At 36.5% G+C, this 23,029-nt stretch overlaps 2 protein-coding genes across 4 annotated transcripts; both read right to left on the bottom strand.

Annotated features, from left to right (window-relative positions):
* Nucleotides 1-670: 670 nt before the first annotated feature.
* On the bottom strand, nt 671-5,542 carry LOC103721023 (uncharacterized). 3 transcript variants are annotated; one of them, XR_016399599.1, is made up of 4 exons: nt 5,004-5,542; nt 3,525-4,412; nt 3,024-3,148; nt 671-1,105 (listed from the first exon to the last, which is right to left on the bottom strand). XR_016399599.1 is itself a non-coding variant. In XM_088717022.2 (3 exons), the coding sequence occupies exons 2-3, from the start codon at nt 4,057-4,059 to the stop codon at nt 1,098-1,100; spliced, it is 543 nt and encodes a 180-aa protein (XP_088573148.1). In that variant the 5' UTR covers nt 4,060-4,412; nt 5,004-5,542; the 3' UTR covers nt 671-1,097. The 3 variants fall into 3 exon arrangements, 2 of the variants coding, with proteins under 2 accessions (XP_088573148.1, XP_089785338.1); XM_088717022.2 differs by lacking the exon at nt 3,024-3,148; XM_089929212.1 differs by lacking the exon at nt 3,024-3,148 and having other exon boundaries at nt 745-1,092.
* A 1,692-nt stretch (nt 5,543-7,234) lies between these two features.
* Nucleotides 7,235-23,029, bottom strand: LOC103721022 (galactokinase). The gene is made up of 13 exons (XM_008811046.6): nt 22,654-23,029; nt 22,365-22,549; nt 21,764-21,810; nt 18,356-18,450; nt 18,091-18,173; nt 16,916-16,984; nt 15,068-15,253; nt 13,233-13,367; nt 11,366-11,500; nt 9,888-9,958; nt 8,528-8,605; nt 8,227-8,368; nt 7,235-7,505 (listed from the first exon to the last, which is right to left on the bottom strand). Exons 1-13 carry the CDS (start codon nt 22,811-22,813, stop codon nt 7,395-7,397), a joined length of 1,497 nt encoding a protein of 498 aa, XP_008809268.3. The 5' UTR covers nt 22,814-23,029; the 3' UTR covers nt 7,235-7,394.

The following is a 23,029-nucleotide window of genomic DNA, read 5'->3' as shown; positions in this document are numbered from 1 at the left end:
TCTTCTCAGTTTGCTAAACACAATCAGAAGCCCTTGCATCTCAAGACAACCCTCTGTGTTCTGGAGCCCCCCTTATTCCTTTCTTGATACCCACACTTTTATAGCTTACCAAGATAGGGTGCATTAACCACATCAATGTAAGCCAAACATAAATCTCTTGCAAGTGTTGCCCACCAAATTCAACCAAATTCTCCGTCTACCCGTCTTACGGTGTTATTTCACATTTTTGGCTATGTATATTTCCGATGTCTTCAAGAAGAAAATTTTAATCCTTACCAGTATTTTTCCGACTTGGTCCTCTAGTCATACAGTTTAGTTTATTTGTCTTCCTATAAGGTCAGCATCTTACTCAAGGACAATTACTGTGCATTTACTGGTGTTTATCTTTTTAAGTACTTCTATAGAGAACAATCTTTTTCCTATGCTATCAACATCAAGATGAGTTTGCTGCATTTTTCTTCAGATGAAACATTTTTGTCGGAAACATGTCTTTACAGTCCATTCTTCCTTCTATTGCTTTTAGGTCAGTGTTCTTGTATTGCTTTTGATCCGTTCTCTCAATAAATTGATGGGTTGATTCCCTATCTTTCCATTCGAAAAAAATGCATTCTTTCTTCAGTTCTTCCACCATAAGCTTTGGTAGGAAATCTTGTTCTAAAAGTTGCCAATCTTTCAGCCAAAGACAAAAGCTTTGCATTGCATCAAAGATGACAGAGAAATCAAGAAACAAGACAAAGAAGACTAGAAGTTCAAATAATGTCAAAAACCATTTTGGGGCAAGTTAGGTCCTTTGAGTTCCTAGATGGGAAGCACATGATTATGTACTTCAAATTTTCTTCTAGATAATTACTTCTAGCTCTATGGGCAAGTCTCTTAATCCATCAATAACAATAAACAGCTCCGAGGTCACAACCTTCCAAACATAGCTTGCTACAAAAGAAAAGAAAGAAAAGGGCACCGAGTACATTTTACCCGAACATTGTGCCTTGTTTTATTTCTTTTCAAAATGGAGAAATCAATCCTTTTCACTCTCCCAAATCCTGCTCAAATTACACATCTGCCTGCTTCTCCATAGACATACAGCCAATATACCTGCTCTATAATGCTGCAATTAGAACAAAAAAGAGGAGATAGATAAACAAATGCTCAATCTCCATTATTTAACAGCAGAATGTTGATGCTGAACAAAATAAATAGTTAATGCATGCACTCATGGCTGTACTGGGTGGAAAGGAGAAAAGGAAATAAGACATGATAGAACTAATAAGATGCAAGTGCAAGATTTTCTTGTTTTAACAGGATGCGTTAGCTTTTATTCACCAGTAAAAGGGTTAGTTTTTTCTTCTAAATCTATTCTCTCCATTCTTTCTGTAGTGGCATGTGTGTATAAGGTCTCATAAGACATAATATCCTAATCATCCCATAACAGATTCATTTTTCTGAATGAGAAGGATGAGCCGATTAGGTATGGTGATAGTGAAGATCCAATTAATCCAAGCAAAATATGTAGCACAGTTAGGAGAAGCTGATTTGGTGAACCAAGAAAGCCACTTAAGAAGCTCTGCTGAAACTAAACTGAGAATGATCCTATCCAAACAAATAATGATGATGAAGAAGGATCATGAAAGGTTAAAGCTGGACTTGCTCTGAAAAACCCAGTTAAAATATGGAGCTAAAATTTAGAAGAAAAAATAGCAAGGAATTTTAAATTCTCATCCAGATCCCTTGTACACCCACCATCCTACTGCCGAAACTGACTGATGACAATTTATTTACAAAAAAACTAACATGATTTCAGTGTTCCGGTAGATTTCTTTCCAAAAAGATATCTCAAGGAATAGCTTGCAATCTACAGTATTGCAGATTAAGTATCAATAACAATTTATGCAAACTTCATGCATTTTTACAGCACATATAGCTTAAAGACTATTGGGGGTTTTCTTGCTGATGAAGTTTCGATAATAACCTACAAACCTTCCTTGATGAGTAAGGTTTTTCTTTCTTTTTTGGGGAAAAAGAGGGGACAGAACAATAAAATATGGCTTAGCAATCAATGGGCGTGTTCCTGAACTCTAGCATGGATGCAGTAATTTTGAAACCATAAATTATATATAGGATATGATAAAAGATTATCTAGGATATGGTCTTTATTGTAGAACAAAGTCACCCTAGACATAAACCTAGACCTGTGTATACCAAACTAAACTCCAAATAACATAGAAAGGACCAACATAAACCAAAAGGAATTTGCTATTGCATCCATGTTCTATCTTGATCATTAATGTCAGAGACATGAGTCCAACTGAAATAAGATATGCTGATTTTTATATCAGACGTGATTGCTCGCGGCAAACATCCTTAAAACTGAGTAAGAAAGTCCAAAAAATCAATCCTTTATCTATAAGGTAAAATCTTTTTGGTTTTAAGTGAAATCATCACACGTCAGAAGAAAGGAAAAAGTTTCAGCATTTATCCACAACAATGGAAGTAGAACTACAGTGTCTTATGTCTTTTAAAAAACATAATGCCCAGTTAATCCTTGTTTCATCCCTTTCCTATTCAATACTCTTCTTCTCAAACACTTTTTCCTTAATTTATTAAAAATCTTGCATAAAGGGTCCCAGCATGGAGAAAACAAGAAGAAATATCACAAAGACGCACACAAAACAAAAAAGAAAAAGAAAAATTCATGTGCTACAGACATTACAAAGAAGTAAGCATGTTAGAATCTTCAAGATATCAGAGATCCCAGTTGGGATCCGCCACAATTTCATGAAAGGATAAGGTCAACAAAAAAAGTGAGCCTCCAGAAAAATTCATGAAATGTTGAGTTTTTAGCTGCAACCAAGCTAAATCCATCTACAGGTTAATATAGTCTGAGAGAATTTAGTACTTCAGCCAACAAAAATACAAAGAAGGCCCTTAAGCAATGCCTGATTGCCCAAAAAAATGGAACCCTGTTAAGGTCCATGTGAATTTATAGAACATAATAAATTAAGAAATGGAAGAGAATGATACTATACAAGAGGGGCCGTCTTCGGAGATAGCAGTCAAGAATATTAATTTAAATCATAACTCGACTCTCTTTCCTTCCAACTAGACAAAAGTCCGTCAAGATCCTACTTCAATGTCCTCGTGGACAGAACAACTGGAAATATTGAAAACATATACCATTACATAATAGTCTCCCAACTCTTAAGGAAGTTCTTATTTTGTGACAAAAAAGGATGCAACTACATATGCAAAAGAACGATAAGAGAAGTCTCACATAAATTTTTAAAAAAAATCTTAGGCTACAAACTTGCCAACATCCAAGATACAGTAAATATTCAAATCTATAGTTTTATTTTGGAAAAGAATATTAAAATAAAAATATATTATTGTAATAAAATGCATATTTCACAAAATCTAACATGACTAAATAGTTTTCATCTAGCCACTCCAACATGCCTACGTAACAGTGATACGAAGGATGGAATTGCAAACAAAAACTAACAATCATAGGTATCAAAATACAGATATACCTTTCCATATAATGATGAGGAAGAAGAGAATGGTGATAACCATGGCACACAAGTTGGTGTTCGAAGATGCTGCCTTGGTGTTCCTTTTCTTCTTTAGCATCTTCATTCGTTCAATTCTTGCCTGCCTCAACATGGCAAGCTCAGATATCTCGTTGACTAGCTTCTGGTCAAAAGCATTCAGTGACAGAGACTTGGGAGGCCGGGGTGGTTTTGGAGGCCTTTTGGAAGCCTTCCTTCTTGGCCTATCAGTATCTACTATCTTCTTAAAAGAACTCACATTGTCCTCTCTGTCAAACCTTTCTTTTGCTAAAATTTCTCCGTTCTCATAACAACCATCAATAGAACAGGAGAAAACATTACCCAAGTTAACAACTTCTTCGCCCATCATCAATCCACCAAGGCCACTCCAGACTCTAATCAACAACTTCTTTGCATTCCCACTACTGAAACTGTTGTCAGATCCTTCTTGTGCATTGCTTGTCCTACTTGTGCCAGTCTCAAGATCAATGACATCTTTTAAATTTTCTGAATCCATAATCACCACAACCCCGCACCTCTTATGTCAGCAAATTAGAATCCTCTTTCCATCTTCCAGCAAACTACAGGTCTTCATCCAGCAATCTTTTACAAAGTCTTCATTTTTTTTTTCAACAACCTGCAGAAGTCTGCCTACAACATATCAAAGTCTTCAGAGTCTCACATTTCTTTACTGTGCTGAACAAAGAACACCAACTTTACTTAGCATAAACATCCAACGTCAGAACCTTCTGAATCATAAAAATAGGTCTTATCCTCTTTCCCTCTTACAGCAAAAAAGATCTTCATAGCCTTCAGAACATCCTGAAGAAGACCACCAAGAAGCCATCTGTCTTCAGAAATCTCACATTCCTGCATTTTAATTAGAAAGTAAACTTTTTTAAACAAAGAAAACCAAGTTTCCAGCATAACATACATAATGACACAATTTTTCAAATCATAAAAGTTAGAGCAGTCTTCCCTATTAGAGAAAAAATAAAATCATTTGAAGAAAACCCAGTGGCCAAAATCTCCATATTCTAGAAATTCCATCAATGCCACCGTGAACCCATCAATGGAATGTTAAATCTCACCCAAATAAAAGGATTAACGACTCCAAATCATCATTAAAAAATATAGAAAAAGAAAACTACCGTCCACATCATAACAAAAGAGCTCAGACTCATAACGTAGTTCGTAATCTACCACCAAACCAAACGTCGTTCCCTTAGCAGTTTGCACTCAAAAAGATCCCATCTTTAGCCCCCACCTCCCAAAATAACCCGAAATTTAGACACGTTTGCATCTGAGAGCTCTCCAAATGAAAATGGAGCTCGCAAACCCCACAGGAAACCCACGTTCCTCCCTAATTTCAAAAGGAACCAACCTTTTTGCATCAAATTCAAACCCTAAAACACTGAAACCCAAAGCTTTTCGATACATGGGAGGATTAACGACGCTTACCGTGTCACTAACGACGAGAGCAAAGATCAGATTCGACGCAGATAACGGCATTCGAAGACAAGGTCCCGCGCGCACGAGAGACGGAGATTTAGCTTTTGTGAGAGATCCGAAAAGAATTCTGATTGGAAACCTACCAAACTTGGGCGCGAGATTTCATTCGAAACCTACCAAACTTGGGCACGAGATCTTCTCTCCAAACTCTCGAAGATCGTTTATAAAGAGAAGATTTCGTACCCTGATTTGGCAGGTTTCTAATAAAATTGTGTCCAAATGTTGTGCCCAAATTTAGTACGTTTCCAATAATTCCGTAAAGAATTGAGATAAAAGATCAAGATAAAAGAGAGAAGTTTTCCATTAAAAAAGAGAAGTTTTCCATTTCATTCTGCGGAAGGAAAAATTCCCGGCGGAAGAAGTTGTTGTTGGTGGTGGGTCTTAAAAGGGGGTAGCATCATGTGCGATGAGTTTGATGAAGAACGAGGAGGGAGAGAGAGAAGGGCGCGGGCATAACTCATTAAATAAATAGATCAATCAAGTTAAACGAAATAAGTTGAGTGGGTTTAACCGGTTAAATAGCTAGGAACAGGTCCAATAAATTTTAAACAGATTAAATATATCTTAAATAAAATAAATAGATTTGGTCATAACTCATTTTAATTATTAAATAAATCAAAATAAGTTTAAAATATTAAAAAAAATTTGATCTCAAGCTCATTTATGCCTAATACAAATCTATTTAAAACGGATCATTTGCAGATGAGATCATAAATTACCACTAAGACTCAGTTTTTATGGTCATTTTAAAATATTAAAAATACTAATAATTATTTTAAATATTTTAGAAAATATATAATATAAATAATTAAATATTGTCAATAATGTACAATATGTCTACTATTCAATTAAATTCGCATATTACCAATAATTATTAATTAAATCTATAGATATATAATATATATATATATATATATATATATATATATATATATATATATGAAACGAACAATGAAATGAAAAAGTGAATTAAAATGACTCTCTCTTACTCACAACATCTTATTAGAGTTTTATGTTCTCTGAACATTGGAATTTCTTCTTATCCGCATGACGGAATGTGTTGCAACCGGAACTGATCTTATTTAAAAAGTTCGCTCGCCGTGTTGGAAGAAAAAAAATGATTGGACCACATTTCTACATTAAAAAAAAAGGTGTACATATAACACCTCGCAAAAGTGGTACAGCTAGAAACTACCCATGCCAAAAGGGAATGCACAGATTTCTTCCTAACAAAAATAAAAACATAGAATAAAAAAAATAAATGCAGGAGGGTAGACAAGAATAGACGAGATTTCAATTTAACCTAGCGAACATTGGCCTACTTGCACTATAAGCCACACAACAACATCATTAGTAATCACTGGTAATCACTGTGCATGGAAAATATTACATGTTGGTGAAAATTGAAGGTTGATAGTTTATATAATCAGCGTGACAATTAGCCTGTGCAAGCCTGCCACCAATTTCACACACACACAGAGAACAATCACACATCTACTGTAACTTTTTATAAGAATAAAAGAAAGCAATGCCCCAGCAATGTCAAGTGACATGCGAAAGCAAACCAACCTGGATATTATCTAAGCGGTCATACCCTCCGCTTACGGGCCTCGGGGGGTTTCGAGTGCTGTCACCTGCAAGATTATGCCTCGAGTATATGTTCGATAGAGAACCCCATGGTAGTTATATGCAGAGACTCCCTTCTATTCAAAAAAAATCAAAAATCAAAAAAAAAAAAAAAAAAAAAAAAAACTGAGCTGCTCCTGTTACATAGAACGAGTAATCGAGTATACAGCTGACAGACTCGTGGTGTATCTCTCCTAAAAGAATTATTGATCATCTTTCACGATGCCTTTCAACCATCAGATCATGCTCTGCATTGCTCTCCAAACACTCCAAACTCCATTCATCTGCCTGCACCGACTGGAAGCAACCATTATGTGATCCAACAGTGGAATCGAGAAGGAAGGTGAATCATTCTTTCATGCGAAAGTTACAATCCTTGCCCCACTGCTGACATGCCAATGTGTAACTACTAACCTGCCGGTCATAAAGAACAACTAGCTTACAATGCTAACATGCAATGCTAGAGATTAGCATGTATTCCGGAAGGAGCATTAAAAGCATGTTCAAGAATTTCCAGTTGCGTAATAGCATGCAAAACGTCGTGCGTAATAGCCTTGTGAAAACCTGGATCACTTATGAGAAATTCAGCAACATTACTATGTACAGAAGGTTATCAGTTGCACTTGTATTTATTCTGGTAAATGAGAGCTTAGATATCAATCACCGTTAGTTTCTCATTTGGAGAAAGGAAAACATGAAAATCAGAAAGAGAATCTAAAACTTCAATATTGCTGCACCACTCGATGGCTTTGATGCAAATACATAAAGGCCAAGGTCATTCTTGTTAATGACACCCCTGTCGATCCTCAAGTGGTAGAATTTTTCCTGCAACAAACAAATCTTCCATTTAGGCGAGAGTAATAATAGATATTAATCTATACAGGATCTATTTGCAATTACAAAGGAACTTGTACAAAAGAAGATGGAGACTATTACATTCCACTTTGTGGTTTGTACCATAAAAAGAGTTTGTAAATCATATCTTTTTCATAACATGCAAGATTTCTTCCCAGGAAAACTCTTTCAACAGTAAGTTCCAGACCTCTACCAATGTTAAAATATTACTCGAAGAACAAGAGTATTAACAAAAGAATGTTAATGAAAAATAATTTGCCGCAGGTTAAGGATGGGGTCATTTAGTCTGACCCATTTACAAAAAATTGGTGCTAGTTTACAGGCAATGGCAATTGAATATTTCTAGATTATTTCCTGAATCAGGGAAGAGATCTTTGGCAGTATGAAGTACGGGATTAGTCACCGTAATTAAGAATTTCTTTGATACAATTTAATATACCATACAATGCATTATAAAGACACATGGAGAAGTGAACCAATATCAATAATAACAATAATAACACTAGCTCCAACTGATGACCAATACAGAGTTTCAGAACAAACCATATGAGAAAATATCTATATAGCAATTACAATAGTTCAGTAATTAGTATACTGTGTCTTCTTATAGAATTTGTGTTTCACATAACTGTTATCAGTAGTCTATTGCTGCTAAAAATCAGTGTCATTTAATCAGTGTCAGGTAACTGACCTTTAAATTAAGAATGAACTGAGGGACAAGGCTTTCTTTAACTAAAGCAACTGCACAGCCACCCCATCCAGCACCTGTAAGTCTTGCACCAAGTGCTCCATTGTCCCGACAAATCTTTACAAGTTCCTCCAATTCTGGGCAGCTGTTGAAAAAAACTGATTAGGATGCTGGTAAAATATAATAAATTATGTAATTTAATCAAGGTTGAGTAACAGATAGTTCCAAGGCATATTACAAGGCGACATCCACAACATATTGCTGTCCCAGCATTAGAGGAGAGATGTATGTAGATTGACCATACCTGCACTCATAAAGTACACTGCAACTATAGTGGCTCTCATTCATCAGGTCACCAAGTTTTTTAAGCATGTCCTCGTCACTACAAATTGGATAAATTTCAGATTGTATTATTGAATCTCATAAGAAAAAGAATTATTCTCAATAAATTTCAAATAAATTGTGATTTTGATTAATGTAGCATACAGGAAACGACATGAGAAAAAAGAAATGATTTTGGTACTTAACTGTCCTGTCCGATCACACCAAATAATGCAGGACATAACTTGGTAAGTAACTTCTATACTACACATATCTCCTATGGTCATGTTCTTGTTTGCAACAGTATCACATGAAGCAGCATATATATGCTTTGCTGATGCAGTACAAAGCATCATTCGATAATCATAACATATTATAATAATGGGTTTGAAAATAAATCCAACTGAAAATATGTAGACGATATAAAATTTTTAGTGGAAGTACTGAAAAATATATGAATGTAATTTCAGTAGTTGCTTTGTAATGAGCCGTGGGCCAATAGTAATCATTATAACCAACCTAAATTTATTATAAATAAGAATGAAGAGATGGACTGATGCATAGTTTATGGAACCAAATAAGGATAAACAAATCGGAGAGTGCTTCTTTGGTGTTCTGTTGCCATCATTCCAAAAAACATCATGAGCAACCATTGAATGATTCTGCAAATATGGTGGACAGCTTGTTGCTTACAGTCAAATTATTCAGCAGTTTATGATTTTGTGGTATGCAATCCAAGTGAATTAATTAATAAGAAGTCATCACCCTGGAAGAGGCATAAGTCGGATCATTCATGTCTCAAAAACACTATCCTGAATTGAAATGGTAGAACCTACACAGATCAAACTGAACTCTTCATGCATATCATGCAAAATCTGGCTAACAACATGTCAGCTTTCATTGGAATTCAGCATTGCTCCCAAGAACAATCCAATTTTGTAGTAATCGGCAAAAACCATAAAATATCCAGGAATTTTGAAACAACAAGAAAACTAGTAGAGAAAAAGAGATTGAAGTAGAAGGCAGCTAAAACATTTTAGTCCTACTAACATAAATAAGATAGAAGCAAACTGTGTGGCTATATCATCAGAAAATAACCAAATGAGGGCCATGACAAAGTATAGCTGACAATTTAGTTTCGCTTATATCACTGGCATCATCATGTAAATTCTGAGACGAATATATACCCCAATTAAATTATAAAGTCATAGACAGAATGGAGTAGTTTATAGTGTTCAGGAATTCACATAATAACAGAAAGAAGACTTTGATTTAAGAGAACAAGCCCAGAACATTTGCCAAAGGATGCATGAAGATGTCAGATTGAAAGTAGAAGAGCTCACCTGAGTTTTGATAAGACGGTGTCCCTAAATACATGAACACGCTTTGCCTCGGAGTAAACATGGGAGGCACGCTGAAACAATATACATGGAAATGAATCAGATACTCAAGACTGAAAGAAATTCTGCCTAACCAGATTAATACCCAAAAGAAATCAATTTGAGAACCACAAGTCTGCCTTTTCAACATGGCTGTGAAAGTGAGACATTCAAACTCAAGTCCACAAAATTCAAGTTCAATGAACAAAAAGTTGCTTCAAATTATCTTCTTATCTCCATATGATATGCAACATACGGCAAATAATTACCAACTTATAAATCTCCAACATACCCATGAACTCTAGCTATAAACAGTAGTTCAAACATAACAGAGAACAAAAATTATGTCAGAATTCATAAATGTAAAATCCTGCTTTCTTTATTCTATACAACATGTTAATATTGTTTTGTCAAGTCGTGCAACTCCCCATTTCAAGAATCATCATCATAAAGCAACAGAATGCACAGAGAAAATAACCAAGAAAAAGGAAGGGGCAACAGATGATAACCCACAAAGGAAAACCCTTGGCTTTAATTACAGTTTCATATAAAGTAAGCAACAGATGTAACAAAAAGCACCCAAAAGCTTGAATACGTCCAAAATGACCTAACTTACCAATTATGTAACGGCATCTGGGGTTGAATGCAAGGTTTAATATAAAGGCAGCAAGGGCAAAAACCAAGCAAAGTCCCAAATATAGATAACTTTTAGGATGAAGAATGGAATACCAAAGGAGGCCTAACATGTCTGAGTAGTCAAGTACAAGAATCAGTAACTTATAAAATTTCATGAGGTAATTTTGGTTTCAGTTCGATCCACTTGTGCTTGTTGAAGTTTGATAGCACCATCATGTCAAATGCTCAAGAACCCACTAGTTGCATTCATAAGTGTTATGATGGAGAAGGAATCAGTTATCTGCACTTCGGAGTTCCGACATGACATAGGCAGTCAAAACCATGGATAAATGTACTGCCCATACTGGACCCATACCACTCTGAATGTACCATATCCGTTGGGGACCAGCACATGACACCCCTTGTAACGGTCTTGTAGGTGAATCAACATGTACTACCTTGAACCTACCTGCATCCTCCCATACCTTACACTTTTTCCTTTTCCCCTTTGAACATTTGAACTAACAGGTACCAGCCCATGCTGATCCCATACATATCAGAGAGTGATAAGTATGATCTGTAGATTGATATTTGAATCCTTGGTCACAACCCTAGTACACTCAATAAATTTTGGGCTACATGATTACTGTTATTTTCTGTTGTCTTCTACTATGCACTTGTGTTGAGAAAAGAGAAATCTGCATGCACTATCTCATTTCAATGAACTAAGGATTCATCTCAAAATTTGAGTTAATTGAGCGAGACCTAACAAGCTAGGAACATGCACATTATAAAACATACATGACACAAATAAAATTCAAAATTACCTGAAACAACTTAAAATGCTTAGCAGCTCTTAAAACATCTAACGAAGTTGGAGAGTCTGCAAAAATGGTGGTAAGACTTTCTCCAGTGACCTTCTCCACATCTTCAGCAGTGTAAGGCTCCTCTTTCAGTAGTTCCTGTGTAATGTGATGAGGATATAAACTAAACTCTAGAAAACAAAATAAGAACATAAAAGCTAATCATAGGGCAGAAGGGAATCTCGGAAACCTTTAAATTGTTGAGGAGATAATTCTCCAAGCTAAACTAGGGGGATACTGCAAAATTCACAGAATTTCAGAAAGACAAAAGAACTGCGGAAACAGAATGTCATCTAGATAGTTTTCTTATTCTGTATAGCTTACATGGAAAATATTTTGCATTAGAGGAGCAGCACCAATTAAAATTCTTTATATCTTGGATATGGAGAAAAAAGAGGGCCTAATTAAACAGGATAAATGTAGCTCAAATGAGATGTGGGTGTCATAAAACTAGGAAGCATTTAGTGAAGAATGAGTGCATTAGAAAACAATAATAATATAGTGAAGATTACGTATATTAGGGACGTAGAAAGTGCATAAAGCAAGGGCAAAATAACGGTTTATAGTTCTATATAGTAAGGCAGGCATGGTTAAGTGGGATCATGCTGGTCCATGCAAACCAGCATATACCCTGTCAGGCCAGAATCAACCAACATAGGGTCAGCACTACATACATCATCTTTTTAATAACTCTTTAATTATAGGGATTTCAATTCTTTTTACATTTTGGTTCTGGCATGGCAAAGAATGCTATGCTAGCATCCCTATTTTTTGATGTAATGCTAGCAGTGCTATAATACCTGACAACATGCCCACTGAAGACTCGAGAAGATTCCAGTATAAAGAAGTGCTCAAATATGCGTTGGAGTTAGGGAAGGCTATAGGTTAGACAAATGAATGTTGTGAGCAAGCAATTGGAAGACTTGCTATGGCCCCAGGGGTAGATATTGTTATGAATAATTGGTGAATGAAGACTCACAAATTTAATATCAAATAATTGGAAGCAAGATTTGACCTTTATGGTTAATTGGTCATTGTTTTGCACATTGGGCTCCACTTCATGTGCATACACACTTCTAATTACAAATTACATCATAGAGTAACTACATTCCTCCTTTAGCCAATGTCAACTCTTTACAAGGACCTATACTGGATTCTTAATTTTTTGCATGTCTTTTTTTTCAAAGTAACTAAACATTTCGGCATGAGAAGCTTTTTTCTTTTTTTTTCTAATAATAAACATGTATCATTAATTGGAGTTGTGCACACTGGGTTCCACTTACACACTTCTAGTCACAAATTATATCATACAGAGTCACTATGTTCCTTTATTAGCCATGTCAATTTTTTACTAGGCCTCATACTAGATTGTTAATTTTTTGCATGTTTTTTTTTTTAATAACTAAACATTTTGGCATGAGAATCTCACTGAATTCATGAAGCCATGACTAAGATTTTATTTTAAGCCATCAAAATTTAGGCATTTTTTTAACTTGGGAACCAACCCTGAAGTGTTGGTGACCTGGCCATCTTTCAATTCCTTCAGCATGAGAATGTTACTTGTATAGGGAAACTCAAGTAGTTCCCATTGACTTAACTGTAAGACATGATCCTTTATTAAAATTTAAATTCATTTTAGTAAACGAACAAGGCCTTTGCTACATTATTGGCACACACGTATAACTCCTATAAGCTACAAGACTAGTCTCTTCTTTAGCAGCAATTATTACTTATTGGAAAAATAGTTCTCATGAACCCAAAATTCATGGACTATGTATGACTAAGATTATAGAAAAAGTGCAAGAATAATAGACCAACAATGGCACAATACCTTAACAGCCACTCCAGGATCAGAAGATCCATGGCTATCAGCAAATTTGACACACATCCCTTCAACATCAGATAGAGTCTTCACATTGGAGATTGCTTCAGCTGGTTTCATTCCTAGCTTTATGGCGAGAACAATCTGCAAGTTAAGGAAATCACTATTATTGAAGGGGTAAACAAACAAAATAGAGTAAGAATAAGAATATTTTGAGCCAAAAATGAGACACACAAAAGAAAAAAACACATGAGGGGCAGTGAAAAATTCCATGTAAATGGTACCATGGTGCATACTCTATAAAGCTTTAGTTGCGGCCACGAATATAGTTTGAGGTCAAGGTAATTCGTACGTACATTAAAATGCCAAAACAGAAACAGGTCGTATGTTAAGAACAATAATTACTTTTCAACTATTTAAAATTAAATAAATAAAATTTGGAGATGAATGGCCTTTCTCCATGCAAGCATTTTTCCCATAAGTTATATGGCAGTTTCAAACAAAGCAATTCTGGTAACCATAGTTACCGAATTATATGTGACCACAACTTCTTTTCTATTCCTTTCTTCTTCTTTTTTGTGGTACCGGTAGCCAGGGGGATATATCCTCCTTCAAAATTCAAATGTTATATTACAAGGAAAAAAAGGCAGCAATTTTATGTTTAAGTTACCATTGCAGGACAAATGCCAGAGTATTTCCTTTTTTTCCAAGCAAATGCAGCTCCCACCCTCTGTTTCTTCTAAGTGAACAGACCAGCCCATGCCATTCACCACCCAATTGATATTGTTAACTATTTTTTTTTCAAATAACGATAATCTCCCTGAAATTTTGGATTGATATTTATTTCCGTTCTCCTTAACCCTTCAAATAATGATAATCTCCCTGAAATTTTTGGATTGATATTTATTTCCGTTCTCCTTAACCCGCCATAATCTTGCTCATATTCCATCTGCATTCTATGTGCAGTCCTCCACTTGGCCATAAAAAGGGATAACAAGATTTGAATTGGCCAAAACTTGGTGAACGAATATTCAGTTCAATTGTTGTAGGGTTACAAACAAGTAGCAGAGGCAAATGATAGATAAAAAGAAGGATCAAGCTATGGAGAAAATAACAATATCTTTTAAAAAATGTGTGACGATTGTAACAGGCTAGTAGATAGCAAAATCATTTCATCCAAATTAAAAGAAAAGAAAGGAGGAAAAAAAATGCATTGGGTTTGCTGAAAACAGAAAAGGGTTTTTTGTGGTGTTTCTCAAAATAGTGAACTGTCTAAAAATTTTAAAAATATTAAAGTCATCAGAGCATGTGAGATCCCACATATGAAAGGTGACACACCTATGTCAGTGTAAAAACATCCTACAAACCCCAACTAGGGTGATGAAAATAGTTTCCCATCACCAAAGTAGGGCAGCCCATCTGCTTTTCTAGGCCATAGCAAGGTTGGAGTAGCATTATAGATGGACAAAGACAAAATGGCAAAGAATGAAGGAAACGTTTTGTGAAAAGCCAACTATAAATAGGCAGGACAAGGTTTGTGTGTTATGGTTTTGTTTGTATTCTATATGATGTAAACATTTCTTAACATATAAATAATGACTAAGTCCATACCTGGCTTTAACAAATACGATATCAACGTTTCATTAGTATAAAAATTACAGCTACATCAATTATATGGAAATCTTGTCTGAAGAAAGCAGAATCATTTTCTACATGTTCAGTTCCCTATTCCAACAAAATTAAAAACAATAAATCACGTGACATATCATAACATAATTTTGGGAATGGCATTCAATTTAACTTTAAGATTTCTGTCTCTACAAGAAAAGGGGATGGGAACTTACGGCAGCCAAGCGGCATTCTACAACACGGTTATTATAATTTGTTGCAGCTGTCACTGCCTTCTGAGATTCTGCCAGCGAATGTGCAATTACAAAAGTACCACCAGCAGGTAATTGCACATCACTTGCACGGATAGGATTGAAATCTATTAACTCAGCAAATCCAGTTTTGGCCATGACAGAGATCGCCTGTCAAACACGATGATACAAAGACTAATAAAGGGACTTCAATATTGTCAAAAAAAACATATATTCCAAAATTAAAGACATGCAAAAGCCATGCAGTAAAGAAATAACAAATAGACTGGAACAAGAACCATGCTCCCTTTTCAATATTCTGCATGCGAGTAACGCAAGAACTGTTTCTTGAAACTAGTGATAAAAGAACAAGAAAGCACAACATTACAAGAGTCTCATTTTATCTAAGACGGATTAAGTATCATCAAACTGGATTAAGAAAAAACTATATTGACACAGGATGGTTATGGCAAAGTTACTATACAGCTAAAATATAGGATGTAGTCAAAAACCAAAAACTGTGATCCTCCCTCATTATGAGTATATGACTATTTTAATTTAGCATTTATATCATGGCTTTGTAGCAGTAAAAGATTGTCCTGAAAGAAAATGAGCATAAACATCCAATAGAATATATAAGCAGTATAAGGGTTCTGCAGGCCCGATATCATGGTTTATATGTCTCCCTGCAAGCAACAGCTATTCAAGTTTTACAGTGTTGCTTAACCACAAGCCATGCAAAAATCAAAAAAGTGACCACAAGTTCTGACTGTTTCAAATTTCGCATTTATATGGAAGTTATATAAACTGGATTCATGATAAAAATTAAGCTTAAAATCCAACTTAATTATGCTCATGACATATAGAGATATTAGCAAACATGTAGTGAATGTTACAAACCAACAATAAGTCTACTAATCTAGTGGATATATGATCTCTGAAACCTAGGCATGGCAATCCGGGCAGGTCCAGTCAGATACGGGTTGGGATGAATGCAAGTTGGATCAAAATTTGTCAACTCGAACCTGAGCAGTTAATTAAACATATCAAAAATGCAAATCTGAACCTAACCTTTTTTATTAAATAAGTAGCCCAATCCGACCCGCATAACCTGTTTACTAAACATGTCATATCGGATTAACTGGGTTAAAAGGTTAAGTGGGTTTTTAATGGATTAAATGGATTTAAATGGGTTAAACAGGTCAAGTTAAAACATATCTTAAACAGGATAAATAGGTTAGGTTATGATCCAACCTAATTATTAAATAGGTCAAAATGGGTTAAATGGGTCAAAGGTCTAAACTTGAACACAAGCCGTTTAATAAATAGGTCTAGGCAGGTTGACTCATTTATGGCCCAAATTCATTTATGTCAAACTCAAACCTACTTAGTGTGGGTCATTTGCGATCAGGTTGACAGGTCAGGTCAAAAATTGCCACCCTTACCAAAGCAAAGTATATTCTTATAACACTCGATAAGTACAATTGAAGTTTCGAGCATGCATCCTAAAGATGGTATAGACAAGCAATGTAAATCATTTGCAAGTAGTAATATACAGCCATACGAGCGAAAATGTGTTCCACAACCTAGAGTTGAGAAAAATGGTTTTGCTTTGTTATACCTTAAACTACCATTTGCTCACAATTTGAAATGGTTAAAAGATAGAGGCATAGAGCCATTAAACAAATTAATCACTATCAAATTCAATCAACGGAATTCACAAATTTAACGGTCTAAGTCATGTATACACACATTATTTTCTTCAAAAAAGGAAATTGACATAACTTTAGAAAAAATTATGGGCAAAGGTCGATGTGAACATAGCTATTTCACCTGGTCCATGCCTCCAGATTGCGTTCCAATATGGCGTTCACATTCACATGTAAGTTGAGCAATTTCTTTCTGCAAAAGAGTAAATGAGATTAATGCTAGCATAATATATACTTTAGATTTTCTTTTAAGTAAAAAAATTGACCAGGCTCATCACCAAAGCCCCATATTTATCATTCACCAATATTATACCAACTTACAGAACATTCCACAACCTTTTTACTGTCATGTTAGATTTCAATGTACAGGTGTAAAAAGTGAAGATAATGATCAAATTTAAGGACATTCAGCATAGATGCCAAGCTCGAGGCAAATGCATGAAAATTTAAGGTTCTCATGAAACTATTATCATTCAGCTTTTATTTATCAACCATCAAGTTACAAATACTAGCCTATGTACTTAATCCAATTCTCACAAGATAACTTATACACATTATGTGTTGTGTTGGTGACAGCATGTCAATACGGTTGTTGTTCAAGCAGTTCATATTCCTGCAGTTGCTTCTAAGTTAATATTTTGCTAAAGATACATTGAACGTATTGGACTAAAGATTAGAACCCAGTTTCCTAAGTTCTAGTGTAGAATGTTTAGATCGTAGATGCACAAATATAACATAAGAAAAATAAAAGGAATAACTATTTAAACTGACATACAAACCATTTGGCAGAAAGCCAGCCATGAGCTGACTTGATCAAATGTATTACTGAGTTATCTGTTGATGTGTCATTAGCTGTTAGTGACAGTATCAATGGTGGATTTGCAATTAAATAGTTTAGCAACCCGAAATTCGACTACAATTGTGAACAAAATATTTTAATGATAGGAGTTGTAAACTTCACAATTGTGCTGCCTGCAAGAATTACATTTCAAATGAAACTCAATAGACCACAGCTGTAAAGGAGAAGCTAAGTTACCAGACGTACAAAATAGCAGTCGTCCCCAGACGTACACACCTAACCCATCAGGATAAGAGACAAATTTGCCCAAATTTTGATTTCCGAGGAAAAGAATTGAAAAATGTATAAAGCCATAGATTTAATTTTGGAAAAAGAGATATTCAAGAAGTAGTTAGAAGAAACAACCAATATAATAAATTAGATAAGATTTCTGAACAGCATAAACTGCAATTAATCAATCATCATACTTTTTGCAGAATATGATGCCTGAAGGGCACTACCTTGGGGAAATTCTTGCTGAAAACAGCCATTATAGCAATTGTGGCAGAGCAAACAAATGCTGCAGAGCTTGATAACCCAGACCCTAAATGACAACAAAAAACATAACTGTTGAACATATCGTGCTGCAGATGGAGGCACACCACTATTGCCCCTTCCCTGGTGCTGTGGCCGGGAGGGAATTAACAACAACTATTGAACATATCAATAACCATTTACCATTAATAATGAGTTAGAAAATCAGAAATGAGAACTGAAGAGCAGCACCTGTGGGAACAATCCCGTCAACAACAACATCAAGGCCAAAAGGTACACCAACATCTATTCCTTTTGATTTAGCAAACTCGTAAAACCCTTTGTACCTGCAGATAGAGGTTTTGTCAAGTAACTGGACCCAAGTCTTATAGGTACCATTATCTATAAACAACTTAAAATACACAACAAATGACATGAAAAGTTAAGTACAATACACCCACTGCTTTATAAGTGCAGTCATGTGGAAGTCATAATGGTGACAAAACAAAACTAAATATAACATGTACCATTGATTTAAATGTGAAACACATTTTCTTTATAAGAATGGCTTTACAAATTATACTTCATAATGATTCTTTTCTAGGACAAATCTATAAAATGGAAAGCTGCTTTAGATCCTTAATCACTACATCCATCATTTCATTTTTCTTTTTAATTTCATATTTATTCACCTTTTTCAATTAATTGGAGACTTCATTCTCCTTAGGTTGTAATTGGCTTATGCTTTAAAGTTTCCAAGCCTCCTCCATTTGTTCCCTCCCATTCTCATTCATTCAGAATACACTAGGCTTAGCCAAATTTTAGTGTTGGATGAATGTACTTCTAGAAATTTATGCTTGAATGGAAATAGATTGATCTACTTGCTTTTATTAACATCATATCCTTAAGCAAATGCCAATCATTTCCATCTTACTTCAATCAAATTATGGATAGATGTTAACCTGATGGTGACATACATCTAAGGCTACAAATGGGCCAAGGCTGGCTAGAGGCCCACCAAGCCAGGCTAGCTTGTGGTCATGCCTTGGGCACACACTGACAAGATCCAGTTTAGGGTTGGGCCCAACTCCAAGCCTGAAGATGGCTCGAAATCGAGTGTAAAGCCCAATGCCAAGTGCCCGATTCCCCTCCCCCACCCATTCCACTTCCCACTATATTTCCTCTCTCTCTCTCTCTCTCTATCCATCCGATCACTTTCTCTTCCCTCAACCCCCCTTCTCAACGACTCTCCTCTCTCTCACCCTCTCCTCAACCCCTTCCCCACCAAACCTCCTCTCTTCCTTTCCAATTTTCTCTCCCTCTCTCTCCCCAACCAATCCTCTCTCCCCACGCAATCTCCTACCAACCCCCAACCCCCCTCCCACTTAATTGCCTCTCTCTCTCTCTTCCCTTCTCCCCCCACCAGGCTTGACTGGGTCAAGCCTCGTTGGGCTTCAATCCTTTCTCCCCATCCAATCTCCAACCAGCCCCCAACCCCCTTCCCACTTGATTGTCTCTCTCTCTCTTCCCTTCTCCCCCCACCAAGCTTGACTAGGTCAAGCCTCGTTGGGCTTCAAGCTTGGCTCAAGTTTGGGCTCCAGGAGAACCTTAAAACATCTTTTCAAGCTCAGGCATGGATCAGTGCTCGCAAAGTTTTTCTCAGGCCAAGCCCAAGCAAAAGTGAATCCCAACTTGGCCCAACACGATTCTAGCCCTACATATACCATCAAGTAGGTAGTGCAAATTCAAGTAGGCATTCAAATTTTTCTTAATATTTAAACCATTAAAATCCTTCGAATTCTAATAATTGTCTTTGGTAATATATGTTTTAACCATCTTCCACGCACATGGTTGATCATGCTTACATCCAAGGTCCGCCGTACCGGTACCGGTCGGCGTACCGGTGGCCGGCCAGACCGATACGGTACCGGTCCGGTCCGGTACGTACCGGCCGGTACCGGTCCCGTACCGGCCGGTACGCGGTGGTTTCAAAAACCACAGCGCGCGGCGCTGTGGTTCTTAAAAAAAAAAAATCGTACCGGTGCGAACCGGCCGGTACGGGCCCGAACCGGCCGGTTCGGATAAAAAACCGAAAAATACCGGTTTTTTATCCGTTCCGGTACCGGTCCACGGCCGGACCGGTACGTAGCATTCCATGCTTACATCATGATTTGCTATGTTTGACATTCTAGGACAATGTCTAGAGAATCAAGGGTAACAATGCTAACTCTTGATTCTAAACAAGTACGAGATTCAGATGACGTCACTTTCTTTTAGCATTTTCGCCCACTTCTCTACCACTACTTCTTTTTCATCATTGATGGTAACTTCCCAAACATCCAACCCGCTCCTCTAACTAATTCGCCTCCCTTTCCCTAGCATCTATTTTTTCTTGGCCTCCCATTTCTTGCATGTAGACAGATGAATCGATTGTTGATGCACTAGTGAAGGCTCCCTATAGAGCTTTTGATCATGTCTTCTATGCATCAAAGATATCATTTAGTATTGCCTTCAATGCTATTAGCTCCCCCTGCTGATTAATATGTATGTGTTTTTTCCTTTTACCTTCACGGTCATTCTCTTACTTTCCAACTTTGAAAGGCTATCGTGCTGTTCATTGCTCACCAACATATCCAGAATCACTATACATTTCTCTCTAATTGGCAAGATTCATAAATTACAAGAGATGGTAATGACAACTCACTCTGGTGATGTAATTTAACATGGCCTAAACTTGGGAGCAATGGAGTCTCCCAATGTTGGTTAAATGTTGGTTAAGAAGAAAACTTTATTCTGGCAGCAAATTGTTGTTGTTGTTGTTGTTGTTGTTGTTAGCGTGTTTCATCAAAAGATAAACTTCTAGCTAAGAGATGCTTGATAGACATTCTAGACTTTTACAGATTACATAACAGCCCATTCCATCACCCCACTAGAATGGACATAAGAATAGGTATTCTTATTTCATAAAAGCATTTCAAAGGGTAATTGTCTTTTTTCCACTCTTTGAAGATGTCTTTGTATCTAAAATATATAGGACAATGTTCATATATGTATACCATATTGTACATAGACTCCAAGTTTGACACCCTAACTCCACCCCCACTCAACCATCAACAATTGACCAAAGGCAATCCAATGAATTTTATTTGCTTTCACTATAAGGATGGAAAAATAGCCTTCCTTTTGCTACAAGTTAACTTCTGTAAGTATGGACTACATTTTGGTGGGAGAGAAATGTTAAAGTGTAATATAGAAGGTGAGAGTGAGTGTATTATTTTATTTTTGCAACTTTTAACTATAATTTTTCAGTGTTACATGCATTTCATGTTTCCCAACAATAGTTAGAGTTATTGAATTAGCTTCTCTAACATGTTTTCTGAAATCTGCAACTTTGAGATTTAATGGAAAGTTCATTGATTCAGCACCTAAGAAGGCGACAACCTCACACCCACTGATTTAACCTATTCACATACATTGATGAATTATGTAGGGGGTCTTGTTTGAATACAACCAATCAATAGTCAGAGTATATATTATATAATGCTAAAGTTAAAGGTAGACTGCTTACAATTAATCAAGAAAAACAAAAGGCATTCCATCGGCTAAATTAAGGAGACGAATTATTTCATGAAAAAAGAACAATGGAAAATAGTGTCTCACCCGCAAATAAAATAATGCCCCCACTTGTGGTTCTTCAAATCAATTGCCTGCAATAATGAGAAAACACATTGTCTGTCCACATCATAATTAATAGAGAAGAAAAGCTTACAGTTGAAAATTAATGAAAATAAAGAAACATAAAAATACATAAATCAACAGCATAAAAATCCAACAAAAGATGAAGGTACAGAAACCATTCCACATTTTCCTCTTCCTGGCACAGTCCTCAGCATTCAAGTGTGCCTTCTCTAAAAATATCACCCATGCAAGTTTTGTTTTAATATATGGAACCCACCAAACAACTACCATTTCAAAAACTTCAGATAACCTTCTTGAAAACGGGAGAGGTGCAACCGCCGAGCTACAGCCCAGCTTATCATGCTGCATCTTTAAATTCTCACCTATCAAAATTCTTTCGGCTCAATCATTTAGAAGTTTTATATCCTCTATTCATATTATTCTACAAAAATCTGGAGAAAAAGCAAAATCAAATGTTCTTGAATCGTCCAAACAGATCAAAAAGCTGAAAATCCGATATCTCGATGTCAAATTCTTCAACATAAAACCAAGTAAAAAGGAAACAAAGGGAAAAGATTCCCACTTGATTAGGATCCGCAGGGTAAGTACACATGGAATACTTTCCATTGACATTCCCAATCCGGAGCACCTTCTGCGGCTCCCCGGCATCGTGCTTCCTGATCGCCACGATCGTGTCATGCCTTATCGCCATCGGCAGCACCGAGTACCCCTCGTAATCAATGTGCTCCCCTATCAGATTCACCCTCCCTGCAAACCAAAACACGGAAATTCATCAAAACCGACCAACCCCACCACCGATTTCCAATCAGAAACAGCTCCAAAGAAAGCGAATCGGGGATCAAGAACCTTACCCGGCGATCGAGCGTAGAGCTCCGGCTCCTGGCCAAAGAGCTCGACAAACTTGGCCTTGAGCGTCTGGAACCGGATCTGCGCCTCCTCCAGCGGCGATCCCTCGCCGTAGACCGGCTCCAGGGAGGAGTAGATCGGGACCGGAAGCTCCTCGTGCGCCATGGATCCAAGAGAACTCCTCCTAGGGTTAGGGTTAGGGTTAGAGTTTGTCCTCACTCTCGCGGGAACTTCTCTCAGAGGCCGGGATCTCAACGGAACGAGATATTTGAATGCAAAGGAAGAAAATAGAGAGCGATAAGTACAGATCTTCGCATAACAATTTATATGCGAACTAAAAAATCTTTCAAAGTATGTGTGAATATTTCAGAAAACGTGGAC

Source organism: Phoenix dactylifera, chromosome 2, assembly GCF_051530095.1.
Source record: "Phoenix dactylifera cultivar Ajwa chromosome 2, Ajwa_hap1_PhDact_Kaust_v1.1, whole genome shotgun sequence".
In the NCBI taxonomy this organism is placed as follows: domain Eukaryota; kingdom Viridiplantae; phylum Streptophyta; class Magnoliopsida; order Arecales; family Arecaceae; genus Phoenix; species Phoenix dactylifera.
Note: the sequence above shows the minus strand (reverse complement) of the source record. Positions and strands in the feature narration are given on the sequence as shown.